This window comes from Theropithecus gelada, chromosome 13 (assembly GCF_003255815.1).
Source record: "Theropithecus gelada isolate Dixy chromosome 13, Tgel_1.0, whole genome shotgun sequence".
NCBI classification, from domain to species: domain Eukaryota; kingdom Metazoa; phylum Chordata; class Mammalia; order Primates; family Cercopithecidae; genus Theropithecus; species Theropithecus gelada.
In genome coordinates, this window is record NC_037681.1 from 23,938,472 (window position 1) to 23,965,591 (window position 27,120).

The following is a 27,120-nucleotide window of genomic DNA, read 5'->3' on the forward strand; positions in this document are numbered from 1 at the left end:
CTAGGCATAATCCTATCTCAGAATTGTTGAGAAGATTTATGTACTAATACTCTTGTTAAAATCCAACAGCTTGATTGTGAAAGAATCCAGAGATCTCACAATGAAAAAATACTAACACAGCTCATATATACATTATTGATATATAAGAATAATTATTCTTAGCAAACTATCACAAGAACAGAAAACCAAACACCGCATGTTCTCACTCATAGGTGGGAACTGAACAATGAGATCACTTGGACTCAGGAAGGGGAACATCACACACCGGGGCCTATCATGGGGAGGGGGGAGTGGGGAGGGATTGCATTGGGAGTTATACCTGATGTAAATGACGAGTTGATGGGTGCAGCAGACCAACATGGCACAAGTATACATATGTAACAAACCTGCACGTTATGTACATGTACCCTACAACTTAAAGTATAATAATAATAAATAAATTTTAAAAAAAAAAGAATAATTATATAAAGAATCTAAATGGGGCAATTTTAACAAACTAGGCAAAATATCATACATACCTGAATATAAGGTAACTCCAAGCCATGAGCATAAGATTAAGGCATTCACTTTATTTTGAACAAGGAAGTGGCATAAGCAACTCAGTGTGTGCCCCTTAAGGTGCGAGCTCTTCCCCCATACCACTCCCCACCCCAAGGCATAATTTTGGGAGAAAAAAGCGTCTTCTATCTGGCTAGCTGTTATCTATGATTGCACCTTCTTACACGGCAGGTACGGTATCACGTCCAGACGAGCATCTATGGAGCTGCATTTCGGGAGATGAAACTTTCATTTGGGTCTGAACTGAATGCATGAACACACACAGGGCCACGGACCCACTAGTCTTGATTGAGTTATAGAAAATGAAGGTGACTCTTTACACTTCCAAGTTGCTTTCTAGATCCTTTCATTACAAAAGATTCTGGTCAAATAATCTTACAAAGGAGAGATAACCTAGCCTCAAGTCTATCCTCTAAAAGCAAAGAGAAAATGGTGGATTTTCTGCTCAGTCATCATACTGGGGACCTTCACGAGGCACGTGTTAGTTCCCAGGCAGCACTGCTAGGCTGTCTGTGCCAGAAATTTCATGTACTGCCCGCGGGCTTCGAAATGGTCAGCAGGCCGGTTGTACGCTGTCCACACCGGTTCTCCCACAAACAGCCGCATGGCCTTCGCGTAGTTCTGGAAAACAGACAAACACGCCCAGCATCTCATTAAACCAGCCGGCCTTCTACTTACTTTTATTTATTAACATATCAACTTATTAACATTAATTGCTATAAACACTTCCCTTGCTATTTTTATTCTGTGTCTTTAACAATTTAGGCCACATTTTATTCTCGGATGGAAAGTTTGTATCAGGTGGTGCAGCTGGCACTGCCTGTCCTCACGCACCAGGTAAGAGCATCTGGAGCCAAGGCTCAGTGTTGAACTCCGCACCTCCGCACTCTCTATAGAGACGCACAGTTAGGAAAAGCACCGGCTCCAGCCCCATGTACCCTTCACCTCCTCTCCACCTCGTTTGGCTACAGTTTTCTTAAGAACTAGCATCAGGGCCCACGTGTTGCTGGTGGGCAGGAAAGGACAATTCAGAGATCTCTGTCCAAACTAAAAACGCATGTGCCTTTTAATTCAGTTTTCACTTTTAGGAATTTACCCCACAGAAAAACACATAAGTGCAAAATGACAAGCATGTCAGGATATTTATTACAGCACTGTTCACAAGAGCAAAAAATTGGGAACAATGTATGTCCTCATTATTGGGGCTCAAGGACTCGCTGAAATAACTTAATGGTTAAATGCAGTAGAGTATGTCCAGCGCCAGAGTACAGTGCAGCTGTAATCAGGGCTACAGGCTGGGAGATACTGATATGAAACGTCCCCAGTGAACATCATGTAGAAAAAAGTAAAACGTAGAACCACAGGCAGAGTCTGCTGCCTCCTGTTTGAAAAGGGGGATAGTAAGAATCCTGACCAGGCCGGGCGCAGTGGCTCACGCCTGTAATCCCAGCACTTTGGGAGGCCAAGGCGGGTGGATCACTTGAGGTCAGGAGTTCGAGACCAGCCTGACCAACATGGTGAAACCCCGTCTCTACTAAAAATACAAAAATTAGCTGGGCGTGGTGGTGGGCCCCTGTAATCCCAGCTACTCGGGAGGCTGAGGCGGGAGAATCACTTGAGCTTGGGAGGCAGAGGCTGCAGTGAGCCGAGATCCAGCCACTGCACTCCAGCCTGAGCGACAAAGTGAGACTCTGTCTCAAAGGAAAAAAGAAAAGAATCCTGACTGACATGCGCTTGGATATACATCAAGTCACTCTAAAAATATTTTTTTAAATGGAATACTGGTTCCTTTCAGGAGAGAAAGTGGGGGGCTGGGAACAGGGGTCAGAGGGATACCTTTCATCGGGTCCCCTCTCTTATTTCTAAATTTTAAACCATGTGCATTTACTATTTATTCAAAAATTACACTTAAATCTCAGCGTTAGCCCCAGTCACCTCCAGTGAACCCCAAAACTACCTTATTTACGTTTATTGCCAATCCTGACTGGACTGCGTTACTGTTCAATTCCAAAACTGAAATGTTTTTAAAAGTGACAGTGTGGCAACATGACAACCCTGCAGATGCCTCAGCACCAAGCACGGGCTGGGGCAGGGCCAGGCTCGTGGGTGTGCCCCGCCTGTACCTGCCCCCACCTGGGTATGAAACGCACCAGGATCGCAGGATCCACCAGGATCGCAGGCAGGGGCCCCGGAGGCTGCCACAGGACAGCAGTCGCCTCGGACACCGCCTGCGGCTCCACAGAGACTCTCCTTGAAGCACAGGTCGAGGAGTCCCGAGCCCGGAGACCACACTCAGAGTCTGCGGAGGCCGTGCAGTTCAGCGGCAGGGATGCCGCAGTCAGGGCCACCACACAGGCCAGGCTTGGGGACAAAGCACAGCGCTCCCACCTTTTCGTCCACGGTGAAGCGGTGATAGATCCCTGCGGGGAGCGTTATCATGTCTCCCTTCTCCATGAAGATCCGGATCCACTTGTCCTCCTTGTCCCTCACGTCGAAGTACCCGCTGCCGTCCAGGATGTAGCGGATCTCATCGTCCAAGTGCAAATGCTCCTCGTAAAACATCTTAATCTAGTGCAGGACGAACATTCCTGTGAGTCTACCGGAGACCTGTCACGCAAGCTCGCACCTGCCCACTCAGCAGCCTGAGCCTCTGGTGGGTCAGAACTCAGGTGAATGGGATTTCTCTCCATAAAAATGAAAACTACACTTGCTAAGAATTATTTTCCTAACAGTATAAGGGCCAGAGCTAGAATATTTTATGAAACCTGTCAACAAATGGGCAGTAACTGAAAGCGAACAGACCTGCAGCAAAGGTTCTGAACACTTCACACGGGCCAACTCACCCAACACGCACGGCCCCACGAGGCTTCACACGGGCCAACTCACCCAACACGCACGGCCCCACGAGGTGGCTGCTCTGTCAGCCCCATTTTACAGATGCGGGAATGGTGGCACAGAGAGGCTGTCACTGGCCCAACCTCACACAGCGAGACTGCCCCAAAGACACCCTGGCCCCAGGCTCACACCCACCCAGTGTGCTGGACACAGCAGTCATGAAATCACAACACACAGGGTGAGTGAGAAGCCAGTGGACATTGCAGGGAAGCAGGCACAGACTCCACAAGCACCTTCTATTTCTTCACATTTGACTTTTGTCTCTTTTTTTTTTTTAGATGGAGTCTTGCTCTGTCACCCAGGCTGGAGTGCAGTGGTGCAATCTCAGTTCACTGCAACCTCCACCTCCTCAGTTCAAGTGATTCTCCTGCCTCCCAAGTAGCTGGGATTACAGGCGCCTGCCAACATGCCCAGCTAATTTTTGTATTTTTAGTAGAGATGGGGTTTCACCATGCTGGCCAGGCTGGTCTCGAACTCCTAACCTCAGGTCATTCACCCGCCTCGGCCTCCCACAGTGCTGGGATTCCAGGCAGAAGCCACCACACCTGGTCTGACTTTTGTGTCTTTCTGAAGGTGTTTTCTTCCTAACATTTTATAATAAAAATATTCAAGTATGCAAAAACATGGAGAGTATTTGACTGTAAATATCCATACCCCCTTCACCAAGACTGTGCCCTTATAATCTGACTCTGCTTGCATTGTTCATATCTCCACATCTCCCACTCGGGGGGTTTTAAAGCTCCATATATATATATATATGTATGTGTGTGTGTGTGTGTGTGTGTGTTGTGTGTTTTAAAGCTTCCATATATATATCACATATAAAATATATACACACATACATTTTATATATATACATACACACATATAAAAGACAGGGTCTCACTCTGTCACTCAGGCTGGAGTGCAGGGGCACAATCATAACTGACTACAGCCTCAAACTCTGGGGCTCAAGAGATCCTCCTGCCTTAGCCTTCCAGGTAGCCAGGACTACAGGTGTGCACTACCACACCTGGCTAATTAAAAAAAAAAAAATTTTCTAGAGACAGGGTCTTACTATGTTGCCCAGGCTAGTCTCAAACTCTCAGCCTCAAGTGATCCTCCTGCCTTGGCCTCCCAAAGCACTGGGATTATAGGCATGAGCCACTGCACCCAGCCTACTTTGTTATGCTTTACAAAATCATAAATAAAATGAAAACAGTATTAGAAGGAAAACCTTAAATTTGAAATCAATCTATTCATAGCCACACAGAAAGAAAAGAGAAACGGAAATAACTTTTTTTTTTCTTTTTGAAATGGAATTTCACTCTTGTTGCCCAAGCTGGAGTGCAATGGCACAATCTTGGCTCACTGCAACCTCTGCCTCCCAGGTTCAAGCAATTCTCTGCTTCAGCCTCCCGAGTAGCTGGGGTCACAGGCATGCGTCACCACACCCGCCTAATTTTATATTTTTAGTAGAGATGGGGTTTCTCCATGTTGGTCAGGCTGGCCTCGAACTCCCGACCTTGGGTGATCTGCCCACCTCAGCCTCCCGAAGTGCTAGGATTACAGGCGTGAGCCACCACACACGGCGACAAACAGAAATAACTCTTGAACATATTATTTTGACTACATCCTCAGGCTAAGACAGAAAAACCGCAACCCAAGCTTAGGTTGCACTCAGTAGGCCTGCTGTTCGTCACGGTCTGGCGGCAGCCATGCTGACGCTGGTGTGTGTGCTGTGGGATTGAGAGGATGGGAAAAAGATTGGTATGACTGGGAGCCGGGCTTCTCACAGTGAGAGGAAAGACACAAATACTGATGAGGAGGCAAAGGAAAGCCCTGTGGATTTCACTGGAATTAGAGTTGTCCGTTTGAACTACTTGATATACACACACACGGACACACGCACACTCACACGTGCACTGTCACACATGCACACGCTCACACACTCACATGCTAGTATTCACACACACCTACACACACGTACACATATGTGTGCATTCACATTCATATGCACATACATGTACACACGTGCATTCACACATCCACACACATGTACACTCACATGTGTGCATTCACACACGCACACACATGTACACACGTGCATTCCACACACAGCTACACACTCGCACACACGTACACTCACGTGTGCATTCACACACTCACATGCACACACACATGCACATGCATTCACACATGCACACACATGCACTCTCACGTGTGCATTCACACACATGCACACGTGCATGTACATATACACACTTGGGTGCATTCACACACATATGCACACATACACACACTCTCACATGCGTGTATTCACACACACACACTCTAATCCCGCCCACTGAAAGCACCTGAGCAGTGACTCTCAGCTGAGTTTCTAAACCCCAGGGCTAGGTGCCAGGAAGAGCAGCTGACGCCGCACGAGGTTGGGAAAAGCAGGAGGTGGGCCTGGACACGCTGTGGGTCCAGAAAGTAATGGGCTGGGGATGCGTCAGGGGACAGACGCCAGCTAACGAGGCTCCTGCTTGCCAAGCCTGAGGTCTGGAACAACGTGAAGATCAAAATAAATTCCAGCAAGAACAGACCCTAGACCAACAAGTGAAACAAGAAGGCCTCGAGCCCCAGTGGACGGCGAGTGAACAGGGAAGAAGGGGACACGCTTCCCGACAGTGAAAACCAACCCCCGGGTGAGTGCCCATTGCACGGCCATGACACTCACAGCCCACAAAGGCAGGAAGCATCAAGACTTACTAAAAACGTTGGGTGAAAGTGTGAGGGGAAATGGGATATTCATGGTCTAAAAGTAACTCTCCACACGTATCTTACCGGTTACAGAGGAAAAGGAACTTCCCCACGGAGAAACCTGACGGACGCGGGCTTCACCCAGGTCACACTGTCATCAGCAGTGAGGGACCCTCGGACACGCTTACTCACAACGCCACCGCCCACTGTGTAGGATTCCCACTACATACAAACACACAACCTGTCTAACACTGAGGAAACCAGTGGCAATCACAAGATCGTCAGAAAATAAGGTTATTTTAGAAAAACAAAGGATAAGCCTGCATCAGCAGGAGGGTTTATACCAGGAGAGAAGTAATTCCAGAAGACAGCGATGGTGAAGCTAATGTAACTTACAACATCAGCAGCAGGCCAGCCTCTACTTTGTGAGATCAAACGTGGCTGAGAAGAGGCCGGCTCACCTAAACTTCCGCGTCAGAGTCACGCCATTTACATCCACCAGAATCTCGTGAATCGTAGAGCACTCAGTGAGCAATAAAGACAATATCTGGACTCTGGCCAGCAAGAATCATCTGACATAGGGCAAAAGGACTCGAATCACACGACAGATCTATTTTTGAACAATTTCCACATTCTTAAGCTCTTCTGCTATTAGTTCTATCTGGTATTGTCAGTTCACCTGCGTATGTTTCTAAGGAGCTTAGAAGTTCCCACTCCATCCTACCAAGTGAAAGCAGAACAAACTGAAAACCAACTCTTTTTAAATCTGTAAGAGAAGTGAAGTCACAGAGCAAACCACCACCCCTCACACTGGAGAGAAGGTAGACAGAAAGATCCACACCAAACCAGAGCAGAAACCCCGATGGGAACCAGGGCTGGGGTCGAGAAACCCAAACTGTACTTGACCAGCTGGGGGCTCAGTGTAGACAAGTCGGAGAGCTAAAAAAAAACTCCAGACCCAGGCATCAGGGGCCTCACACTTTTGTAAATTTTACTTGCAAAAGCTCTACCAGGTCCCAAAAGTGAGTATCAGAGAAAGTTCCCTGTGCTTCTGGCAGAAGGAGGGAAAGGGGGCCGTTCTGAAGTCTATCAGGAGACATGTGAAATCTGTTCTTATGAAGGCCTGAAGTCAGGAGACCTCAGCCAGCGAGATCCCTGCCTGCTGGGCTTTCATGAGAGCCTGACCCGGGTGAAGGGAAACACGCAACTCCAGCGCCTCCAGAATTCCGTGTTATGGACTGAATACAATTACCCCTCTCCCCGGGGTCCATGGGCTGAAACCCTACCCTCTAATGTGGTGCTATTGGCAGGTGGTGTCTCTGGGAGGTAATTAGGATTAGATAAGGTGATGAGGGTAGAGCCTTCATGAATGGGATTAGTGTCCTCATAAAACTCCCAACAGAGCTTGCTTCTTCTACCCACCACGTGAGAACACAGCAAAAACACAGTCATCTATAAACCAGGAAGCAGCTCTCACAAGACACCAAAGCTGCCGGTGTCCTGACCTCGGGCGTCCCTGCCTGCAGACTGTGAGAAATAAATGTTTGTTTTAAGCCACCCAGTTTATGGTATCTGGTTACGGAAGTCTGAGCTGACTAAGACAGGAGAGGAAGGGAAACCCCAAGTCCAGCCGCTATCAGCCATCATGTCCCACTTAAAGGAAGGAGTCTGAGAAACACTGGTGAAGTTCATTGCCCAGAGGCACAGGCTGACTACAAGACTGAGACTGTCCTAACTAACGCAATATGAAGAAATATAAGGCGTACTGATTAGAAAGGAAGAAATAAAACTCCCTTTGCTCGCAGATGATATCACTGTCTAGGCAGGAAATCCAAAAGAATCAACAACAAAAAGCTCCTGGAACTAACAAGCAATTACGGCAAATTTACGGGAGACACACAGGGTTAATACACAGGGTTAATCACTTTCCTATACACCAGAAACACAGCAGGTGATATCTGAAATTAAAAACACAAAACCATATACATTTGCACCCCCAAAAAAGAAATGCTTAGCTATGAATCTAACAAAACATGCATGAGATCTACAAGAAAACTACAAAACTCTGATGAAACAAATCAAAAACTAAATAAATGGAGAGATATTCCATGTTCATGAATAGGAAGACTCAGTAGTGCTAAGATGTCCATTTTTCCCAACTTAATCTATAGGTTCAGTACAATCCAATTCAAAGTTCCAGCTAGCTGTTTTGCACAGATCAGCAAACTGATGGTGAAGTTTATCTGCAGAGGCACAAGACCCGGAATACCCAGCACAATATTGAAGAGGAACACAGTTGAAGAACCGACCCTACCTGACTTCAAGACTTACTATCATGCTATAGAAATCAAGACTGTAACACTGGTGAAATAATAGAAAAACAGATCAACTGATCTTTGACAAAGGACCAAAGGCAATACAATGAAAAAAATAATAATCTTTTCAACAAATGGTACTGAAACAATGGTAAATCCACATGCAAAAAAATTACTCTAGACATAGACCTTATACCCTTAACAAAAATTAAGATAATATGATCATGGGCCAGGTGCAGTGGCTCACACCTGTAATCCCAGTGCTTTGGGCCACTGAGGAGAGAGGATCGCTTGAGGCCAGGAGTTTGAGACCAGCCTGGGCAACACAGAGAGATCTCATCTTTGCAAATTAAAAAAAAGAGAGAGAGAGAAAAAAAAAAAGCCAGGCATGGTGGTGCATGCCTGTAGTCCCAGCTACATAGGAAGCTGAGTTGTGAGGGTCACTTGAGCTCAGGAGTTTAAAGCAGCAATGAACAATGATCACTGACTCATTTAAAAAAGTCTCTTAAAAAAGGTTTTTAATGATTACAGACCTAAACATAAAATGCAAGACTCAGCCGGGCACGGTGGCTCACGCCTGTAATCCCAGCTCTCTGGGAAGCCAAGGTAGGCCAATCACTTGAAGTCAGGAATTCAAGACCATCCTGACCAACATGGTGAAACCCTGTCTCTACTAAAAATACAAAAATTAGCCGGGCATGGTGGCACGCACCTGTAGTCCTAGCTACTCAGGAGGCTGAGGCAGGAGAATCGCTTGAACCCGAGAGGCAGAGGCTGCAGTGAGCAGAGATTGCACCACTGCACTCCAGCCTGGGCAACAGAGTGAGACACTGCCTCAAAAATAAATACAGAAATAAAATACAAGACTATAAAACTTCTAAGACAACTTCTAAGATAGGAGAAAATCTAGACAACCTTAGGTTTGGCAATAACTTTTTGGATATGGCACCAAAGGCACAACCCATAAAAGAAAGAACTGGGCCAGGTGCGGTGGCTCACGCCTGTAATCTCAGCACTTTGGGAGTCCGAGACAGGCGGATCACAAGGTCAGGAGATCAAGACCATCCTGGCTAACACGGTGAAACCCCATCTCTACTAAAATACAAAAAAAATTAGCCGGATGTGGTGATGGGCGCCTGTAGTCCCAGCTACTCGGGAGGCTGAGGCAGGAGAATGGCGTGAACTCAGGAGGTGGAGCTTGCAGTGAACCAAGATGGCGCCACTGCACTCCAGCCTGGGCGACAGAGCGAGACTCTGTCTCAAAAAAAAAAAAAAAGAAAGAACTGATAAGTTGGACTTCATGGAAACTAGATTTTCTGTTCTGCTATCAGGAGAATGAAGACAAGCCACAGACTAGGAGAATATATTTGCAAAAGACATATCTGGTAAAGGACTGTTATCCAAAATATACAAAGAACTCTTAAAGTTCAACCATAAGAAAACAAACAACCTGATTAAAAAATGGGCCAAAGACCTTAACAGACACCTCACCACAGAAGATGTACAGATGGCAAATAAGCACATGAAAATATGTTCCATGTCATATGTCATAGGGGAATGCAGATTACAACAAGAAGATACCACTGTACATCCAGAAGCATGGCCAGAATCCAGAACACTGAGCACACCAGAGGCTGGGAGGGTACGGAGCAGCAGAAATCCTCACTCCCTGCTGATAGGAACAACTGGGACAGTCAACTTGGAAGACGGTTTGGCAATTTCACATAAAACTAAACATACTCTTACCATACGATCTGTGATGGTTAATACTGAATGTCAACTTGATTGCATTGAAGGATGCAAAGTATTGATCCTGGATGTGTCTGTGAGGGTGCTGCCAAAGGAGATGAACATTTGAGTCAGTGGGTTGGGAAAGGCAGACCCACCCTTAATCTGGGTGGGCACCATCTAACCAGCTGCCAACACAGCTAGAACATAAAGCAGGCGGAAAAATGTGAAAAGGCTAGACTGGCCTAGCCTCCCCGCCTACATCTTTCTCCTGTGCTGGATCCTTCCTGCCCTTGAACATCAGACTCCAAGTTCTTCAGTTTGGGGGCTCGGACTGGCTCTCTCTGCTCCTCGGCTTACAGACGGCCTATTGTCGGACCCTGTTATTGTGTGAGTTAATACTTAATAAACTCCCTTTTATATATATACCTCTGTCCTGTTAGTTCTGTCCCTCTGGAGAACCCTGACTAACACACTATCCAGCAGTTGTATTCCTTGGTATTTACCAAAAGGAGCTGAAAACTTATGTCCACACAAAAACCTGCAAGAGGATGTTTACAGCAGCTGTATCCATTAATTGCCAAAACTTGGAAGCAGGCAAGATGTCCTTCAGTAGGTAAATGGATAAATAAACTGTGGTACATCCAGGCAGTGGAATATTACTCAGCAATAAAAAGAAATGAGCTACCAAGCCACAAAAAGACAAGGGAGAACCTTCGATGCATCTTATTATGTGAAAGGAGCTAGTGTGAAAAGGTTATCAACTGCATGATTCCAACTATGGGATATTCTGGAAAAGGCAAAGCTATGGAGGCAGTGAAAAAATCAGTGGTTCCGTGGGGCTGGGCGGGGAGGAGTGGAGAGGTGGACCACAGAGGGTTTTTAGGGCAGAGAAACTACTCTGTATGACTTGAGAATGGTGGACATGTGTCATTATACATTTGTTCAAATCCACAGAATGTACAACAGCAAGAGTGGACCCTAATGTGAACTGTAGACTTTGGGTGGTACTGATGTGCCAGTGCAGGTTCATCAGTTGAAACAATGTACTGCTCTGGGGAGAGAGGTTGATAAGGGGGAAGACTGTGCAGGTCAGGGGGATGGGTGTGTATGGGAACCTTCTATATCTGCTTCTCAATTTTGCTGTGAAGTTAACACTGCCCTAAAAAACAAAGTCCAATAAAACTTTATTTTTATTTTTATTTTTTTGGGACAGAGTCTCTCTCTGTTACCAGGCTGGAGTACAGTGGCGTGATCCCGGCTCACTGCAACCTCCACCTCCCAGGTTCAAACAATTCTCCTGCCTCAGCCTCCCAAGTAGCTGGGACTACAGACCCACACCACCACACCCAGCTAATTTTTGTATTTTTAGTAGAGACAGAGTTTTACCATGTTGGCCAGGATGGTCTCGATCTCTTGACCTCATGATCCACCTGCCTCAGCCTCCCAAAGTGCTGGGATTACAGGCGTGAACCACCGCACCTGGACTTAGTATTTATTTATTTTTTATTTTTTTGAAAAAAATTTTTTTTTTTTTTTTTTGGAGACAAAATCTGGCTCTGTCGCCCAGGCTGGAGTGCAGTGGCACGATCTCAGCTCACTACAAGCTCCGCCTCCCAGGTTCACGCCATTCTCCTGCCTCAGCCTCCTGAGTAGCTGGGACTACAGGTGCCCGCCACCACGCCCGGCTAATTTTTTTTTTATTTTTAGTAGAAATGGGGTTTCACCGTGTTCGTCAGGATGATCTCGATCTCCTGACCTTGTGATCCACCCGCCCCGGCCTCCCAAAGTGCTGGGATTACAGGCGTGAGCCACCGCGCCCAGCTGAAAAAATTGTTTTCAACTGAAAGCATTCAGACGCACAGAAGCTGAAGGAATCCTTAACAACAGATGTGCACTACAAGAAATGTTACACGAAGTCCTTCAGGCAGTAAGGAAAGAATGTCAGACAGAAACATGGCCCCCGCACCACAGAATGAGGAACACTTGGAATGAGAGCTACACGGGTAATCAGAGAAGATTTTCTTCTTCTTATACAAATCTCTTTACAAGGTAACTTACTATTTAAACAAAAATAAAAACACTGTACTGTGGGGTTTGTAAAAGTAAACTGGGCCGGGCACAGTGGCTCATGCCTGCAATCCCAGCACTATGGGAGGCTGAGGCACGCAGATCGCTTGAGCTCAGGAGTTCAAGACCAGCCTGGCAACACAGTGAGATTCTGTCTCAAAAAAAAAAAAAAAGTCAATTGTCTGAAACAATGGCACCAAGATGAGGTGGAGAAACAGAAGCTCAAGCTGTGCCGACATGCAGAGGTGCACTAATACTTGAAGGCTGGCAGGTCGGTCAAGGATGAAACTTCTGGTTTCTGGTTGGACACGTAAAGCACTTGGAAGTTTCACTCCCCTTCTTAGATCCAACGCAGAACTGAGGTCCCTGGATAGATTACCACCTTGAATCTGGAGAGAGACGCGGATACACAGAACCACAGCTGAGATCAGTTTCCCAGGAGCCATGAACTGGTAGGAACACTTCCAAGGCAATTTGGACAAACTGCTGCAGGCTGAGTGTGGACTAGCTTGAGAGAGATCTTGGGCGCCTGGTATGACAGGGACACTGCACTTTTATGGGTTTGCACATCCAGAAACCCCCACCTTGTGCTCACAACAAAGATCCGAGAAAAATCCCTTTATGTATCAGGCAATAAAAGGGAAAAAGGAACCATTTTTTAAAAAACCCAGAACTCTGTCCATAACAAAAACCAAGGGAAACAACTTTGCCGGAGCCTTCTCTGTCATGGGAGAAGGGCAGCTGGCCAACTCCAGCCCTCTCTAGCCCAAAGGAACAAAGAAGAGGCTAAGAAACACTTTGAAGGTCGGCCCAAAAACTCAGGCCCAGTAAAAGACTAAGACCCCTAATCATAAGCCTAAGATTATAGAACACTTCTCCTCCCCAATGCCTCACCCTCACATCAACAGGGCTCCAGAACAATAAGTGAATCAAAGCTGCAAGAAATAAATCTTTTAACAAAGGAGTTTTTAGGAAAGCAAAGACATTCAGGGGAGACAAAACAAGACAAGGAAACCAAAGCCTCTGGCATCTACAGCTACAGCAAACATTCAACACAGCAAAACTTCTACCCGGATAACACAACACCTCACATGAATGGCCTCTTCACCTCAGCTCCTTTTAACAGCTACAGCATATCAGGCTGTCAACAAAAATAACAAGGCATGATATAAGGCGAGAAAAAATATAGTGTGAAGAGACAAAGCAAGCAGCAGAGAGTGACTGGGACGTGTCACGTATTTTGGAATTATCAGATACAGAATTTTAAAAATTGTGGCTATATAGTAAGGGTGATATGGTGTGGCTGTGTCCCCACCAGAATCTCATCTTGAATTGTAGTTCCCATAATCCCCACGTGTGGCTGGAAGGAACCAGTGGGAGGTAATTGAATCATGGGGGGCGGCTTTCCCCATGCTATTCTCGTGATAGTAAGTTCTCATGAGAGCTGATGGTTTTAGAAGGGGCTTCCCCCTTCAGTCAGCTCACAATCTTCTCCTTCCTGACACCACGTGAAGAAGGATGTGTTTGCTTCCCCTTCTGCCATGATTGTAAGTTTCCTCCCCAGCCCTGCAGAATTGTGAGTCAATTAAACTTCTTTCCTTTATAAATTACCAGTCTTGGGCAGTTGTTTATAGCAGCATGAGAACGGACTAATACAAAGGGCTCTATGGAAAAAGTAGACAACATGCAAGAACAGATGGGTAATATAAGCAGAGAGAGGGAAGCTCAGAGAGAATCAAAAGAAAATGCTGGAGATCAAAATCACTCTAACACAAACAAAGAATACCTTTGATGGCTTCATTAGTAAATGGACTAAGTTGAAGGAAGAATCAGCAAGCTTGAAGACATGTCCACTGAAACTTCCCAAACTGAAGTGCAAAGACAAAAAAGAATGGGGAGCGGGGATTGGGGGAGAATAAAATAGCCCTGAACTGTGGAACAATTATAAAAGTTGTAACATATGTATAAACGGTATAACAGAAGTAGAAGAAAGAGAAAAAAGTGAATAAATATTTGAAATAATGTCCACAAATTTTCCAAAATTAATGACAGACACCACACAGATCCAGAAAACTGAGAGAACACCGAGCAGGATAAATGCGAAAATATCTGTACCTAGGCATATCATATTAAACTTGCAGAAAGCAAAAGACAGAAAACCTTGAAAAAGGCCAAAGGAAAAAATGCACCTAACCTATAGAAGAAAAAAAATAAAGAATTACATCAGACTATTCCTCAGAAACTATACAAGCAAGCAAGAAAAAAAAAACTACCAACCCAGCAATCTGTATCCAGGAGAATTATCCCTTAAAAGTGAAGAAGAAATAAAGACTTTCTCAGACAAACAAAAAAGAAAAGAATTTGTCGCCAGTAGACTGACCTATCTTGCAAACAAATGTTCACAGAAGTTCTTCAAATGAAAAAGGAAATTATGTAAGTCTGAATCTCAGATGTAAGTAAAGTGGAAAGAGAGAGTAGAAATAAGCAGAAAACTGAAACACAATCTTTGATTTATTTGTTCTTCATTGATCTAATAGATAACTTTATTCAAAGTAATGTCAGTAATAATGTATTAGGTGATTATGAGATATGGAGAATAAAATAAGTAACAGCTATGTTGTAAGAGATGGGAGGGAGGAATTGGGAATACTCAGTTACTGGGTAAATGTATACTATAAACTCTGAGGCAACCACTAAAGTTTTTTTTTTAATGATAAGCTAAGAGGAGAGAAAGCAGAATCATATAAAATGTTCAATTAAAACCAGACAAGGCAGAAAAAGAGGGGAATATTTAAAAACAACAATAGGCCGGGCACAGTGGCTCACACCTGTAATCCCAGCACTTTGGGAGGCCGAGGCAGGTGGATCACGAGGTCAGGAGATCGAGACCATCCTGGCTAACACAGTGAAACCCCGTCTGTGCTAAAAATACAAACAGATTAGTCGGGCATGTTGGTGGGTGCCTGTAGTCCCAGATACTCAGGAGGCTGAGGCAGGAGAATGGCATGAACCCAGGAGGCAGAGCTTGCAGTCAGCCAAGATTGCGCCACTGCTCTCCAGCCTGGGCAACAGAGCGAGACTCTATCTCAAAACATAAATAAATAAATAAAAATAAAAATAAAATAATAAAGAACAAGCACGACAAATAGAAAACAGTCCCAAATATGGTAGACATTAATTCAACTGTATTAATAACCAATTTAAACACGAATGATCTAAATATACCATTAACAGAAACTATCAAAATGGATTTTAAAAACTAACTATAATACATGTCATCTACAAGAAGCCCTCTCTAAATATAAAGACACAAATAGGTTAAAAGTAAAAGAATGGAGAAAGATATACCATATTAACACTAATCAAAAGAATGCTTCATGCCAGTAATTCCAGCACTTTGCGGGGCCAAGACTAGAAGATCACTTCAGCCCAGGAGTTCAAAACCAGCCTGGGCAACGCAGGGAGACCCCACCTCTATGAAAAATGAAAATGAATTAGCCAGTTGTGGTGGTGTGCACCTGTAGCCCCAGCTGCTTAGGAGGCTGAGATGGGAGGATCACTTGAGCTTGAGAGGTTGAGGCTGCAGTGAGCCATGATGGTACCACTGCATTTCAGCCTGGGTGACAGAGAGATACTTTGTCAAAAAAGGAAGAAGGGAAGAAGGAAGGGAAAGAGAAGAAAAGAAGGAAAGGAGAGGAAAGGAAAGGGAAAGGAAGGGAAGGGAAAGGAGGGGAGGGGAGGAGAGAGGGAGGGGAAGGGGAGTAGAGGGAAAGAAGGAAGGAAGGAAGGAAGGAAGGAAGGAAGGAAGGAAGGAAGGAAGGAAGGAGAGGGAGAGAGGGGAAGAAGCTGAGGGAGCTATCTGAATTTTAAAAACAGCAAAATCATCAGAGATAAAGGGGGACATTATGTAATAATAAAAGGGTCAATCTTCCAAGGGAACATAACAATTTTTATCACATATGTATCTAACAGCTGAGCATCAAAATATGTGAGGCTAACACTGACAGAATTGCAAAGAAAGATAGACAAATCCACTATTATAGTTGGAAATTTCAATACTAACAGTAATTGACATCCAACAAGCAGAAAATCAGTAAAGATATAGTTGATCTGAATAATACCATCAATCAACTGTTCTTATTGGCATTCATAGATTACTTCATTCAACAACAATAGAATATCCATTCTTCTCAAGCTCACAAGAAACATTCACCAAGACAGATACCATTCTGGACCATAAAACAAGTCTCAATATATTTACAAGGACTCAAATTATACAAAGTTTATTCTCTGACTACACCGGAAATAAATTAGAAACAAATTTAAAAATCTAGAAAAATTCCCAATTAATTGGAAACTAACAAATATCTAAAAACAAAACAAAACATCCCCACAAGTCAAAGATAAAATTGAAAAGTAAATTAATTAGAATGTATTTAAAATTAAATGAAAATAAAAAATATATCAAAATTATCAAAATTTGTGTGATGCCACTAAAACAGTACTCTGGGGAAAATTTACAACACTAAACCCCCGTACTAAGGAAAGAAAAACAACGCTCTGCAAGGCCAGCGTGGGAGGATCACTTGAGACCTGGAGTTCAAGACCAACCTGAACAACCTGGTGAGATTCCATCTCTACAAAAACTTTTTTTAAGAAAATTAGCCAGGCCAGGTGCGGTGGCTCATGCCTGTAATCCCAGCACTTTGGGAGGCCAAGACGGGCAGATCACCTGAGGTCAGGAGTTTGAGACCAGCCTGACCAACGTGGAGAAACCCCATATCTACTAAAAATACAAAATTAGCTGGACGTGGTGGCGCATGCCTGTAATCCCAGCTACTCGGGAGGCTGAGGCAGGAGAATCACTTGAACCCAGGAGGCGGAGGTTGCAGAGAGCTGAGATCGCACCATTGCACTCCAGCCTAAGCGACAAGAGCAGAACTCCGTCTCAAAAAAATACATATATATATTAGCCAGGCATGGTGGCACATACCTGTAGTCCTAGCTACTCAGGAGGCTGAAGTGGGAGGACTGCTGGAGCCCAGGCATTCGAGACTGCAGTGAGCTATGATTGCACCACTGCACTTTAACCTGGGTGGCAGAGCAAAATACTACTATTAATAATGTCTGTTTCTAAAATAATAATAAAAATAATGATGAAGAAAGAACTCAAATCAGTGACTTCAGCTTCCACCTAGGGAACTTAGAAAAAGGAGCAAATTAAAACATGTAAAAGAAGACAAATTATAAAGGTCAGAGCAGAATCCAATGAAATTAAAAATAGAAAAAGAGAAAAATCAATGAAACCTAAAGTTTTTTGAGAGGATCAATATAATTGATAAGTCTCTATCCAGACTCACGAAAGAGAGAGAAGACACAAATTATCAGTATCAGGAATGAGAGAAGACAGCACTACATACTCTACAGATATTAAAAGGATAATAGAAAATATTCCAAATAATTTTACGGCAATAAATCTGACAACTCAAATGAAATGGACAAATGCTTTGAGAGAAACAAACAAACAATGCTCATTCAAGAAAAAATGGGTTACCTGAATAGCCCTACTGTCTAGTAAAGAAATTGAACTCACAGTTAAAAACCTTCCCACAAAGAAAACTACAAGCCAAGATGGCTTCACTGGTGAATCTCCGAACATAAGGAAAGAATAATACTATCTACATATACTCTTCCAAAAAACTGAACAGGAGGGACTACTTCCCAGCTCATTTTATGAGATCTGCATTACTCTGATACGAAATTCAAACTAAGACACTGATATAGTTTGGCAATGTGTCCCCACCCAAATCTCATGTTAAATAGTAATCCTCAATGTTGGAGGTGGGAGCTGGTGGGAGGTGACTGGACCACGGCGATGGATTTCTCATGAATGGTTTACACCACTCCCTTGGTGCTGGCTTCACCACAGTGAGTGACTTCTTGCAAGATCTGGCTATTTAAAACTGGGTGGCACCTCATTCTCTCTCTTGTTCCCACTCCTGTTATGTGAGATACCTGCTCCCACTTTGCCTTCTGCCATGACTATAAGCTTCCTGAGGCCTCTCTAGAAGTAGAAGGAGTGGGACATTGCTATAAAGATATCTGAAAATATGGAAGCAGCTTTGGAATTCAGTAACAAGCAGAGATTAGAAGTGTGTAGAAGGTTCAGAAGGAGAGAGAAAAGATGAGGGAAAGTCTGGAACTTTTTAGAGACTGGTTATTTGATTGTGACCAAAATGCTGATAGTCATACACACAATAAGTCCAGGCTAATGAGGTCTCAGATGGAAATGAGGAATTTATCGGGAATTAGAGCAAACATCATACATGTTTGCCTCAGCAAAGAACTTGTCTGCATTCTGTTCATGCCCTAGGGATCTGTGGAAGTTTGAATTTGAGAGTGATGACCTAGGGTATATGGTAGAAGAAATTTTTAAGCACCAAAGTGTTCAAGATGTTTCCTGCCTGCTTCTAACAGCCTGTGCGCAGATGCAAGAGCAAAGGAATGACGTGAAGCTGGAACTTATATTTAAAAGGGAAGCAGAGCATAAAAGTTTGGAAAATTTGCAACTTGGCCACATGGCAAAGAAATAAAAAGTTTTTGAGAGAGGATTTCAAGCAGATTTGTAGAGCAACCACTTCCTTAAGAAATTTACATAACTACAAAGCAGCCAAGGACTGATAGCCAAGACAATGGGGAAAAAACCTCAAAGGCATTTCAGAGACCTCTTCCTAGAGAAATTTGCATAACTTCAAAGATAGCCAAGGCAATGGGGAAAAAAACCTCAAATGCATTTCAGTGACCTTCAGGCAGCCCCTCCCATCACAGGGCAAGAGGTCTAAAAGGAGAGAATGGTTTCATGGGCCAGACCCAGAGCCCCTTTGCCCTGCAGAGCCTCAGGACACTGCTCCCTGCATCCCAACTGCTTGGGTTCTGCTACGGTTCTAGCCTCAGATCAAAAGGGCCCAGGTACAGCTTGGGCCACAGCTCCAGAGGGCACAAGCCATAAGCCTTTGTGGCTTGCATGTGTTATTAAGCCTGTGAGTGCAGAGTGCAAGGGTTGAGGCTTGGGATTCTCCAACTAGATTTCAGAGAATGTATGGAAAAGCCTGGGTGTCTAGGCAGAAGTCTGTTGCAGGGTAGAAGCCCTCATGCAGAACCTCTACTAGGACAGTGCAGAGGGGAAATGTGGGGTTCAAGCCCCTACACAAAGTCCCCACTGGGGCACTGCCTAGGAGCTGTGGGAAGAGAACCACTATCCTGCAGACCCAAGAATGATAAATTCACTGGCAGCTTGCACCCTGCACCTGCAAAAGCTATAGACACTCAAAGCCAGCCCATGACAGCAGCCTCAGAAGCCCCTGCAAAGCCACAGGGGCAGAGCTGCCTAAGGCTTTGGGAGCCCACTCCTTGCACCAGTGTGCCCTAGATGTGGGACATGGAGTCAAAGGGTATTATTTTGGAGATTTAAGATTTAGTGGCTGCCCTGCTGAATTTTGAACTTTCATGGGTCCTGTAGCTCCTTTCTTTTGACCAATTTCACCCTTTTGGAATGAGAATATTTACCTAATGCCTTTACCCCCTTTGTATCTTGGGAGTAACTAAGTTGTTTTGATTTTACAGGCTCACAGGTAAAAGGAGATGAGTATCAGATGAGACTTTGGACTTGAACTTGGGACTTTTGAGTTATCGCTAGAACAAGTTAAGACTTTGGGAGACCACTGGGAAGAGATGATTGTATTTTGAAATTCAAGAAGGGCATGAGATTTGGGAGGGGCCAGGGGCAGAATAATACAGTTTAGGATTTGTGTCTCCATCCAAATTTCATATTGAAATGTAATCCCCAGTATTGAAAGTGGGACCTGGTGGGAGGTGACTGGATTATGAGAGTGGATTTCTCATGAATGGCTTAGCACTATCTTCTTGGTGCTATCCTTGCTACAGTGAGTAATTTCTTGTGAGATCTGGTCATTTAAAACAGTGAGGCACCTTGCTCTCTCTTTCATTCCCACTTCTGTTATGTGAGGTGTCTGCTCCCACTTTGCCTTCTGCCATGACTGTAAGCTTCCTGAGGCCTCGCCAGAAGCAGATGGTGGTGCCAGGAAACAGATGCTTCCTGTAGAGCCTGCAGAACTGTGGGCCAATTAAACCTCTTTTCTTATAAATTACACAGTTTCAGGTATTTCTTTATAGCAATGCAAGAATGGCCTCATACAGACATTAAAAGAAAGAAAATATTGCATTTATTAGTAGCGAATATAATGATACTGCTTTTCCAGGTAATCCAGGGCTCCCTTACCTTTTCTTCATAATTTGGTAGTTTATCTTTGCATATGGTTATGATGTCCATCCAGGAGTAGTTCCTCTCTCTTCGGATCTTTTCTAATTCTGGATCATTCTCATATTTGTCAGCATCCAGCTAAAAGAGTTAACCCACCACAAACAAGAGCTCAGATTAACAAGGAGATGTAGAAACATTCTCTTTCTGGATCTCCAATATGATTTCATACTCTAAATTTATCATTTGTTATTTTTTCAACCATCAACTAACTCTCTTCATCTCTTCTATCCATTTAATGGATTTTCCATTCTCCAATACACCAGCTATACATACAACGGATTTCTGTTTGATTTCTGCCTCCCTTCTCTGCAACAGTCCATCCCGGGGAATTCTTTTTCCCATTTTGAGATGATGGTCTCACCAACTCAAGCCTGTCTGACCTATCCACAGGTCCCTCACTGTGCCCTGTTTCTCTGCCACCATCCCACTCATGAGTCTCATTGATCCTCAATGCCATCTCTTTGGTCAATTTGTTTCCAGGAGCCAAAACATTGTATGCCCTCACAGCTTGCAAATAAAACTCAAGTTAATTAGGCTGAGTTAATTAACCTTCTATCATCTGGCACCAGCTGACTTTTCTACTTCTATCTGTTCCTTGTTTCCTACTTTTTAAAGAACTCTACATTCTAAACCAAATAGGATGATTGGCTATCTTAAAAATATTTGATATTTAACATCCCCACAGCCTTGCTCATGACAGTTTTCTGTGCCTAAAATTCCCATTCAACATTTTCATTTATTACAATTCTATCCCTATTAAGGTTCAATTTTACTGTTCCTTCCTTACGCAGCACTTCCCTGACGAAGCTCCAGACAGAATTAATCTGAACTCTTAAAACCACTGGCAGTGAATTTAGCACACTTTATGTTTTGCAATAAACTGCACACTGTATCATCACTACTTAACTGAACAACAAACTCCAGTGTTGTGGAAAGTCAGGGACCCCAAATGGAGGGACCAGCTTGAGCCACGGCAGAGAAACATAAATTGTGAAGATTTCATGGACATTTATCAGTTCTCAAATCATACTTTTATAATTTCTTACGCCTGTCTTTAATCTCTTAATCTAATTCTGGATCTTTGTAAGCTGAGGATGTACGTCACCTCAGGACCACTATGATAATTGTGTTAACTGTACAAATTGACTGTAAAACATGTGTGTTTGAACAATATGAAATCAGTGCATCTTGAAAAAGAACAGAATAACAGCGATTTTTAGGGAACAAGAGAAGACAATCATAAAGTCTGACTGCCTGCAGGGTTGGGCAAAAAGAGCCATATTTTTCTCCTTGCAGACAGCCTATAAATGGATGTGCAAGTAAGGAAGATTTCTTTTCTTAGCAAGGAATATTAATATTAATACCCTGGGGAGGCCGGGCGCGGTGGCTCAAGCCTGTAATCCCAGCACTTTGGGAGGCTGAGACGGGCGGATCACGAGGTCAGGAGATCGAGACCATCCTGGCTAACACGGTGAAACCCCGTCTCTACTAAAAAAAAAAAAATACAAAAAACTAGCCGGGCGAGGTGGCGGGCGCCTGTAGTCCCAGCTACTCGGGAGGCTGAGGCAGGAGAATGGCGGGAACCCGGGAGGCGGAGCTTGCAGTGAGCTGAGATCCGGCCACAGCACTCCAGCCTGGGCGACAGAGCAAGACTCCGTCTCAAAAAAAAAAAAAAAATACCCTGGGGAAGGAATGCATTCCTGGGGGGAGGTCTATAAATGGCCGCTCTGGGAATGTCTGTCTTATGCGGTTGAGGTAAGGACTGAGCTATGCCCTGGTCTCCTGCAGTACCCTCAGGCTTACTAGGGTGGGGAAAAACTCTGCCCTGGTAAATCTGTGGTGGTTCTCTGCTCTCGAACCCTGTTTTCTGTTATTTAAGATGTTTATCAAGACAATACGTGCACCGCTGAACATAGACTCTTATCAGTGGTTCTGCTTTTGCCCTTTGCCTTGTGATCTTTGTTGGACCCTTATCAGTAGTTCTGCTTTTGCCCTTTGTCCTGTTCCCTCAGAAGCATGTGATCTTTGTTAAACTCTTATTAGCAGTTCTGCTTTTTGCCCTTTGAAGCATGTGATATTTGTACCTACTCCCTGTTCTTACACCCCCTCCACTTTTGAAACCCATAATAAAAACTTGCTGGTCTGAGACTCAGGTGGGCATCACGGTCCTACCGATATGTGATGTCATCCTCGGTGGCCTAGCTGTAAAATTCCTCTCTTTATACTGTCTCTCTTTATTTCTCAGCTGGCTGACACTTATGGAAAATAGAACCTATGTTGAAATATTGGGGGTGGGTTCCCCCAATACTCCAGAATGTATTAAAGTACTAGTCATAGATATGTTATTTTCTACAAAGATGACTCTAAAACTTAGCACATCCACTGCATGATATGCACAGTACTATTTGCTATGGTCTGAATGTGTCCACCCCAAATTCTTATGTGGAAACTTAACACAAATGTGACAGTATTAAGGGGTGGGACCTTTAGGATGTGATTAAGTCAAGTCCTCATTTATAGGATTAGTGACCTTATAAGAGAGATGGAGCTGGGTGCTGCAGCTCACACCTATAATCCCAGCACTTTGGGAGGCCAAGGCGGGCAGATCACCTGAGGTCAGGGGTTCAAGACCAGCCTGTCCAACATGGTGAAACCCCATCTCTACTAAAAATACAAAAATTAGCCAGGCATGGTGGTACATGCCTGTGATCCCAGCTACTCGGGAGGCTGAGGCAGGAGAATCACTTGAACCCAGGAGGCAGAGGTTGCAGTGGGCCAAGATTGCGCCACCAGCCTGGGTGACAAAGTGAGGCTCCATCTCAAAAAAAAAAAAAAAAGAAAAAAGAAAAGAAAAAGAAAAAAAAGAGAGAGAGAGGGAGAGAGGTAAGGGAGCAGTTTGCCCCCTCCACCACATGAGGACAGAGCAAGGAAATGGCTATCTATGAGGACAGGATCATCATCAGACACTGAATCTGCTGGCACCTTAATCATGGACTTCTCAGCCTCTAGAACTGTAAGAAATAAATTGCTGTTGTTTATAAATTGCCCAGTTTAAGCTATTTTTGTCATTTTGTTATAGCAGCAGGTATTTAGTTTATTCTAAAGGGATTTAGTTTATTCAAGCTAAAATAATCTTCCAATTGTGTGTATGCGAAAAGGCTTTTTAGAACTCTGTGTCACGAATAACAGATTAGTAACAGATACACAAACATGTCCATTTGTGTTACCTCTGTTAAAAATTATGGGAGATGTTATATATATATATATAATGTTTATATGGGGTGTGTGTGTGGTTTTTTTGTTTTTTGGGTTTTTCTACAGATGAGGTCTCAAACTTCTAGCTTCAGGCAATCTGCCCGCCTCGGCCTCCCAAAGTGCTGGGATGACAGAAGCCACCATGTCTGGCCCAGCAGAGGTCATTGTTTTGGACTAAGCCACTGCACTAGGTCCCACGAGGAGACCAAACCAAAATGGAGCCACTCATGCCATATGCCACATGATCAAACTAAAACTTTAAAGAAGCAGGTGAGTCTCAGACCAGCTTTTCCTGAGATCAGAAGATTCCTGTCTTCCTGAATAGAATAAGGAAGTCGCTTTTGCTTTAACTCTTAGAAAAAAGTAACCTAACGTAACTTGATGTTAACCAATCAGCTGTTTTCCCTATTGTTATGTTTCTTTGTTGCCACCACACAAAACCCACTGTTGTGCTATTACCCTGTGGAGCTCTTATTCTATTTTGTAGAATGGAGGCTGCCCTATTCACGCATCAAGAATAAAAGTCAATTAGATCTTTAACTAAATTTGTTGTAATTTTGTCTTCCGACATCGCTGATCCAGAATGGATATTAAGCAAGCACACAGGCCAGCTGTGGTGGCTCACGTCTCTAATCCCAGCACTTCGGAAAGCCAAGGACGTCAGATCACCTGAGGTCAGGAGTTCAAGACCAGCCTGACCAACATGGAGAAACCCTGTCTCTACTAAAGATACAAAATTAGCCGGGCATGGTGGCATGCGCCTTGTAATCCCAGCTACTCGGGAGGCTGAGACATGAGAATGGCTTGAAACCGGGAAAAGGAGGTTGCTGTGAGCCAAGATCACGCCACTGCACTCCAGCATGGGCAAAAAAAGCAAAACTCTGTCTCAAAAAAAAAAAAAAAAAAGAATACAAAAAATACACAGGACATTAAAACCACAGAGTAAACATGATTTGATAGCCCTTTGACTCAGCAGAACTAGACAGTAGAAAAAACTGTTTGAGCCCATGTAATAATCTAAAAGATGCCTATGAAATCTTTTTTTATTCTTTGAATACATTTAGAAGTTAACCTGTAATCTCATTCTTGTTCTTAAAACCCTCAAATGCACAATGAAACTCCCCAGGTGTATTAATGTGAACCCTCTGGTTCTTTGGATTGTGGATAAATTAGACATTATACGCCAAAATGTATTCTCCTCTCATTAATGGAAAACTATAAACCACTTGATTGCTTTGAAGATGGTACCCTCCAGCAAGGTAGGTGTTACATCTTTTCCTAGGAAAGGGCAAATACTATGTAAACATTAACACGCATGCCCTGTTTGGCACTGGTATGCCAATTGTCACTTCCCTCTTTTGTTATTTGGGATACAACAAGATGATCTCCAAATATATTATGCTGGAATATTCTTTTCTATAATCCTTTCCCAAGGGAAAAAGTGTGGTAATTGTGTTAACTGTACAAATTGATTGTAAAATCAATCAATGGTCCCGGGTAATCCTGTGTATTTTATTTAAATCACAAGAATGCACATTAGATCCAGTGACCCCTCAGCCTATCCCTGAGATCTCCTCTTGCCCTCTCCTCTGCAGTAAACCTTTGTTACCGCAAAACCACTTGCAAATAAACAAAGGTGAGCGTATCAGGACTGGTGCTGTGCAAGCAATGGGACACCTGTGCAAAGCCTTGCAGCGCCTTGCAAAGCTAGCGTTACAGAGGCAGGGCTGACACCCGGCCCGGCCGGTACCCAAGCCAGCTCCACCGCCTGCTGGAGACGCCCCCACCCCACCACCAAGAGCGACCCCCCAGGACCCTCGACAGACCGCAGCAGGACCCCGCCTGGAGCCGGAGGTGCCTGGTCCCTCCCCCAGGACACTTCCATGCGGAGTCCCCCTTCCTCCGATATAAGAGAAACCCCTGGGCTTTTGACCGGGGGCAGCCAGGCGGGCGCTGGGCGTCGGACAAGGCCAAGCATCCCACGAGCTCGCAGCCAGCCACCTGCAACTCTCGCAGCCCATCCGGCCGACCCTCCAGGCCGCTGCCAATCCCGGGGCTGCGCGTGCGCAGCGAGTCCCCGGTGCGAAGCCCCTCACTAGCCAACTCTGCTGCTGAGCATGCGCAGCACACCCCAGGCCACAGAAACGGACCGCCGACCCCCACTAGCCCCGCTGCTGAGCATGCGCAGCACACCCCAGGCGCCGGAAGCCGACCGTCGACCCCTTAAACTCCGCTGTTGAGCATGCGCAGCACACCCTAGGCGCTGGGAGCCGACCGCCAATCTCTCAATGCCGCTGCTGAGCATGCGCAGCACACGCAGGCGCCGCGCAGGAGGCCCTGACCGTCCAGCCGCACTGCTGAGAGGGAGCAGCCCGCCCCAGGCACCGGGAGCGGCCACGGACCCCCTTTCCCGCTGCTGAGCATGCGCAGCATACCGCGGCTCCCGGGCCGCTACCTGGCACCCGGACGAGGCTGGGCCGTGCGCATTGCTCGGGGGTCGGCGTCGCCCGCACGCTCTGCGAGCTTTCGGGCCGCGTACCTTCCAGTAGAGCACCCCCAGCCGCCGGAGCTGTTCCAGGCCCACCGGGCGGTCGGGGTCGGGGCGGTGGGGTTGCCGCGGGTCGCCCGGGGCGTCGTCCATGTACCAGGCCTGCACCATGACGCGCAGAGCGGAGACTGTGTTCGAACCGTAGGGCCGCGCTCGGAGCCCGGCGGCCGCGCTTTCTTTTATAGGGAGACGTAGACGCGCCGAGAAGCCGGGATTGGGCGGCGGGGCGGAGGCAGGACCGGCGCGGGGCAGGCCCCACGGCTCCGCTTTTCGGAGGCAAAGGCATTCAAACCCCGGCCCTGCCCTGGGCACCCTCGGACCTGCCTGAGGCCCATGGCCCGGGGTCAGCAGTTCTCCAGACGCGCTGGGGGCTGGGTGAAGCTCACCGTAGGCATCGCACGTGCCTTGTGTATGCCGTTGCCGTCTCCCTGCACCTTCAGAGCAATCTTGTGAGGCAAACGACGTTAAACGTGTTTAGAGAAAGGAAAGCAAATGCAAATAATAATAATAAGGATTTTGTTAAGCTCATGCAACCCATATGGGTACAGTTGAGACTTGACAGCTGGGATCCCAGGTATGGGGTGAGACATTGTCCTCCACCTCCCGGCTCTCCAGACTTTTGCAGTATCGGCATTCTGCAATGCCATCCCGTACTTTTTAAACTTCATGTTTTTTCCTCTTTT

The 27,120-nt window shown here is 45.1% G+C and overlaps 1 protein-coding gene across 2 annotated transcripts; it reads right to left on the reverse strand.

Moving 5' to 3' along the window:
• Nucleotides 1-548: 548 nt before the first annotated feature.
• On the reverse strand, nucleotides 549-26,789 carry ADI1 (acireductone dioxygenase 1). 2 transcript variants are annotated; one of them, XM_025354263.1, is made up of 4 exons: nucleotides 26,429-26,789; nucleotides 20,593-20,712; nucleotides 2,947-3,126; nucleotides 549-1,179 (listed from the first exon to the last, which is right to left on the reverse strand). In XM_025354263.1, the coding sequence occupies exons 1-4, from the start codon at nucleotides 26,546-26,548 to the stop codon at nucleotides 1,060-1,062; spliced, it is 540 nt and encodes a 179-aa protein (XP_025210048.1). In that variant the 5' UTR covers nucleotides 26,549-26,789; the 3' UTR covers nucleotides 549-1,059. The 2 variants fall into 2 exon arrangements, with proteins under 2 accessions (XP_025210048.1, XP_025210049.1); XM_025354264.1 differs by lacking the exon at nucleotides 26,429-26,789 and adding an exon at nucleotides 21,542-21,643.
• Between the last annotated feature and the right edge of the window lie 331 nt (nucleotides 26,790-27,120).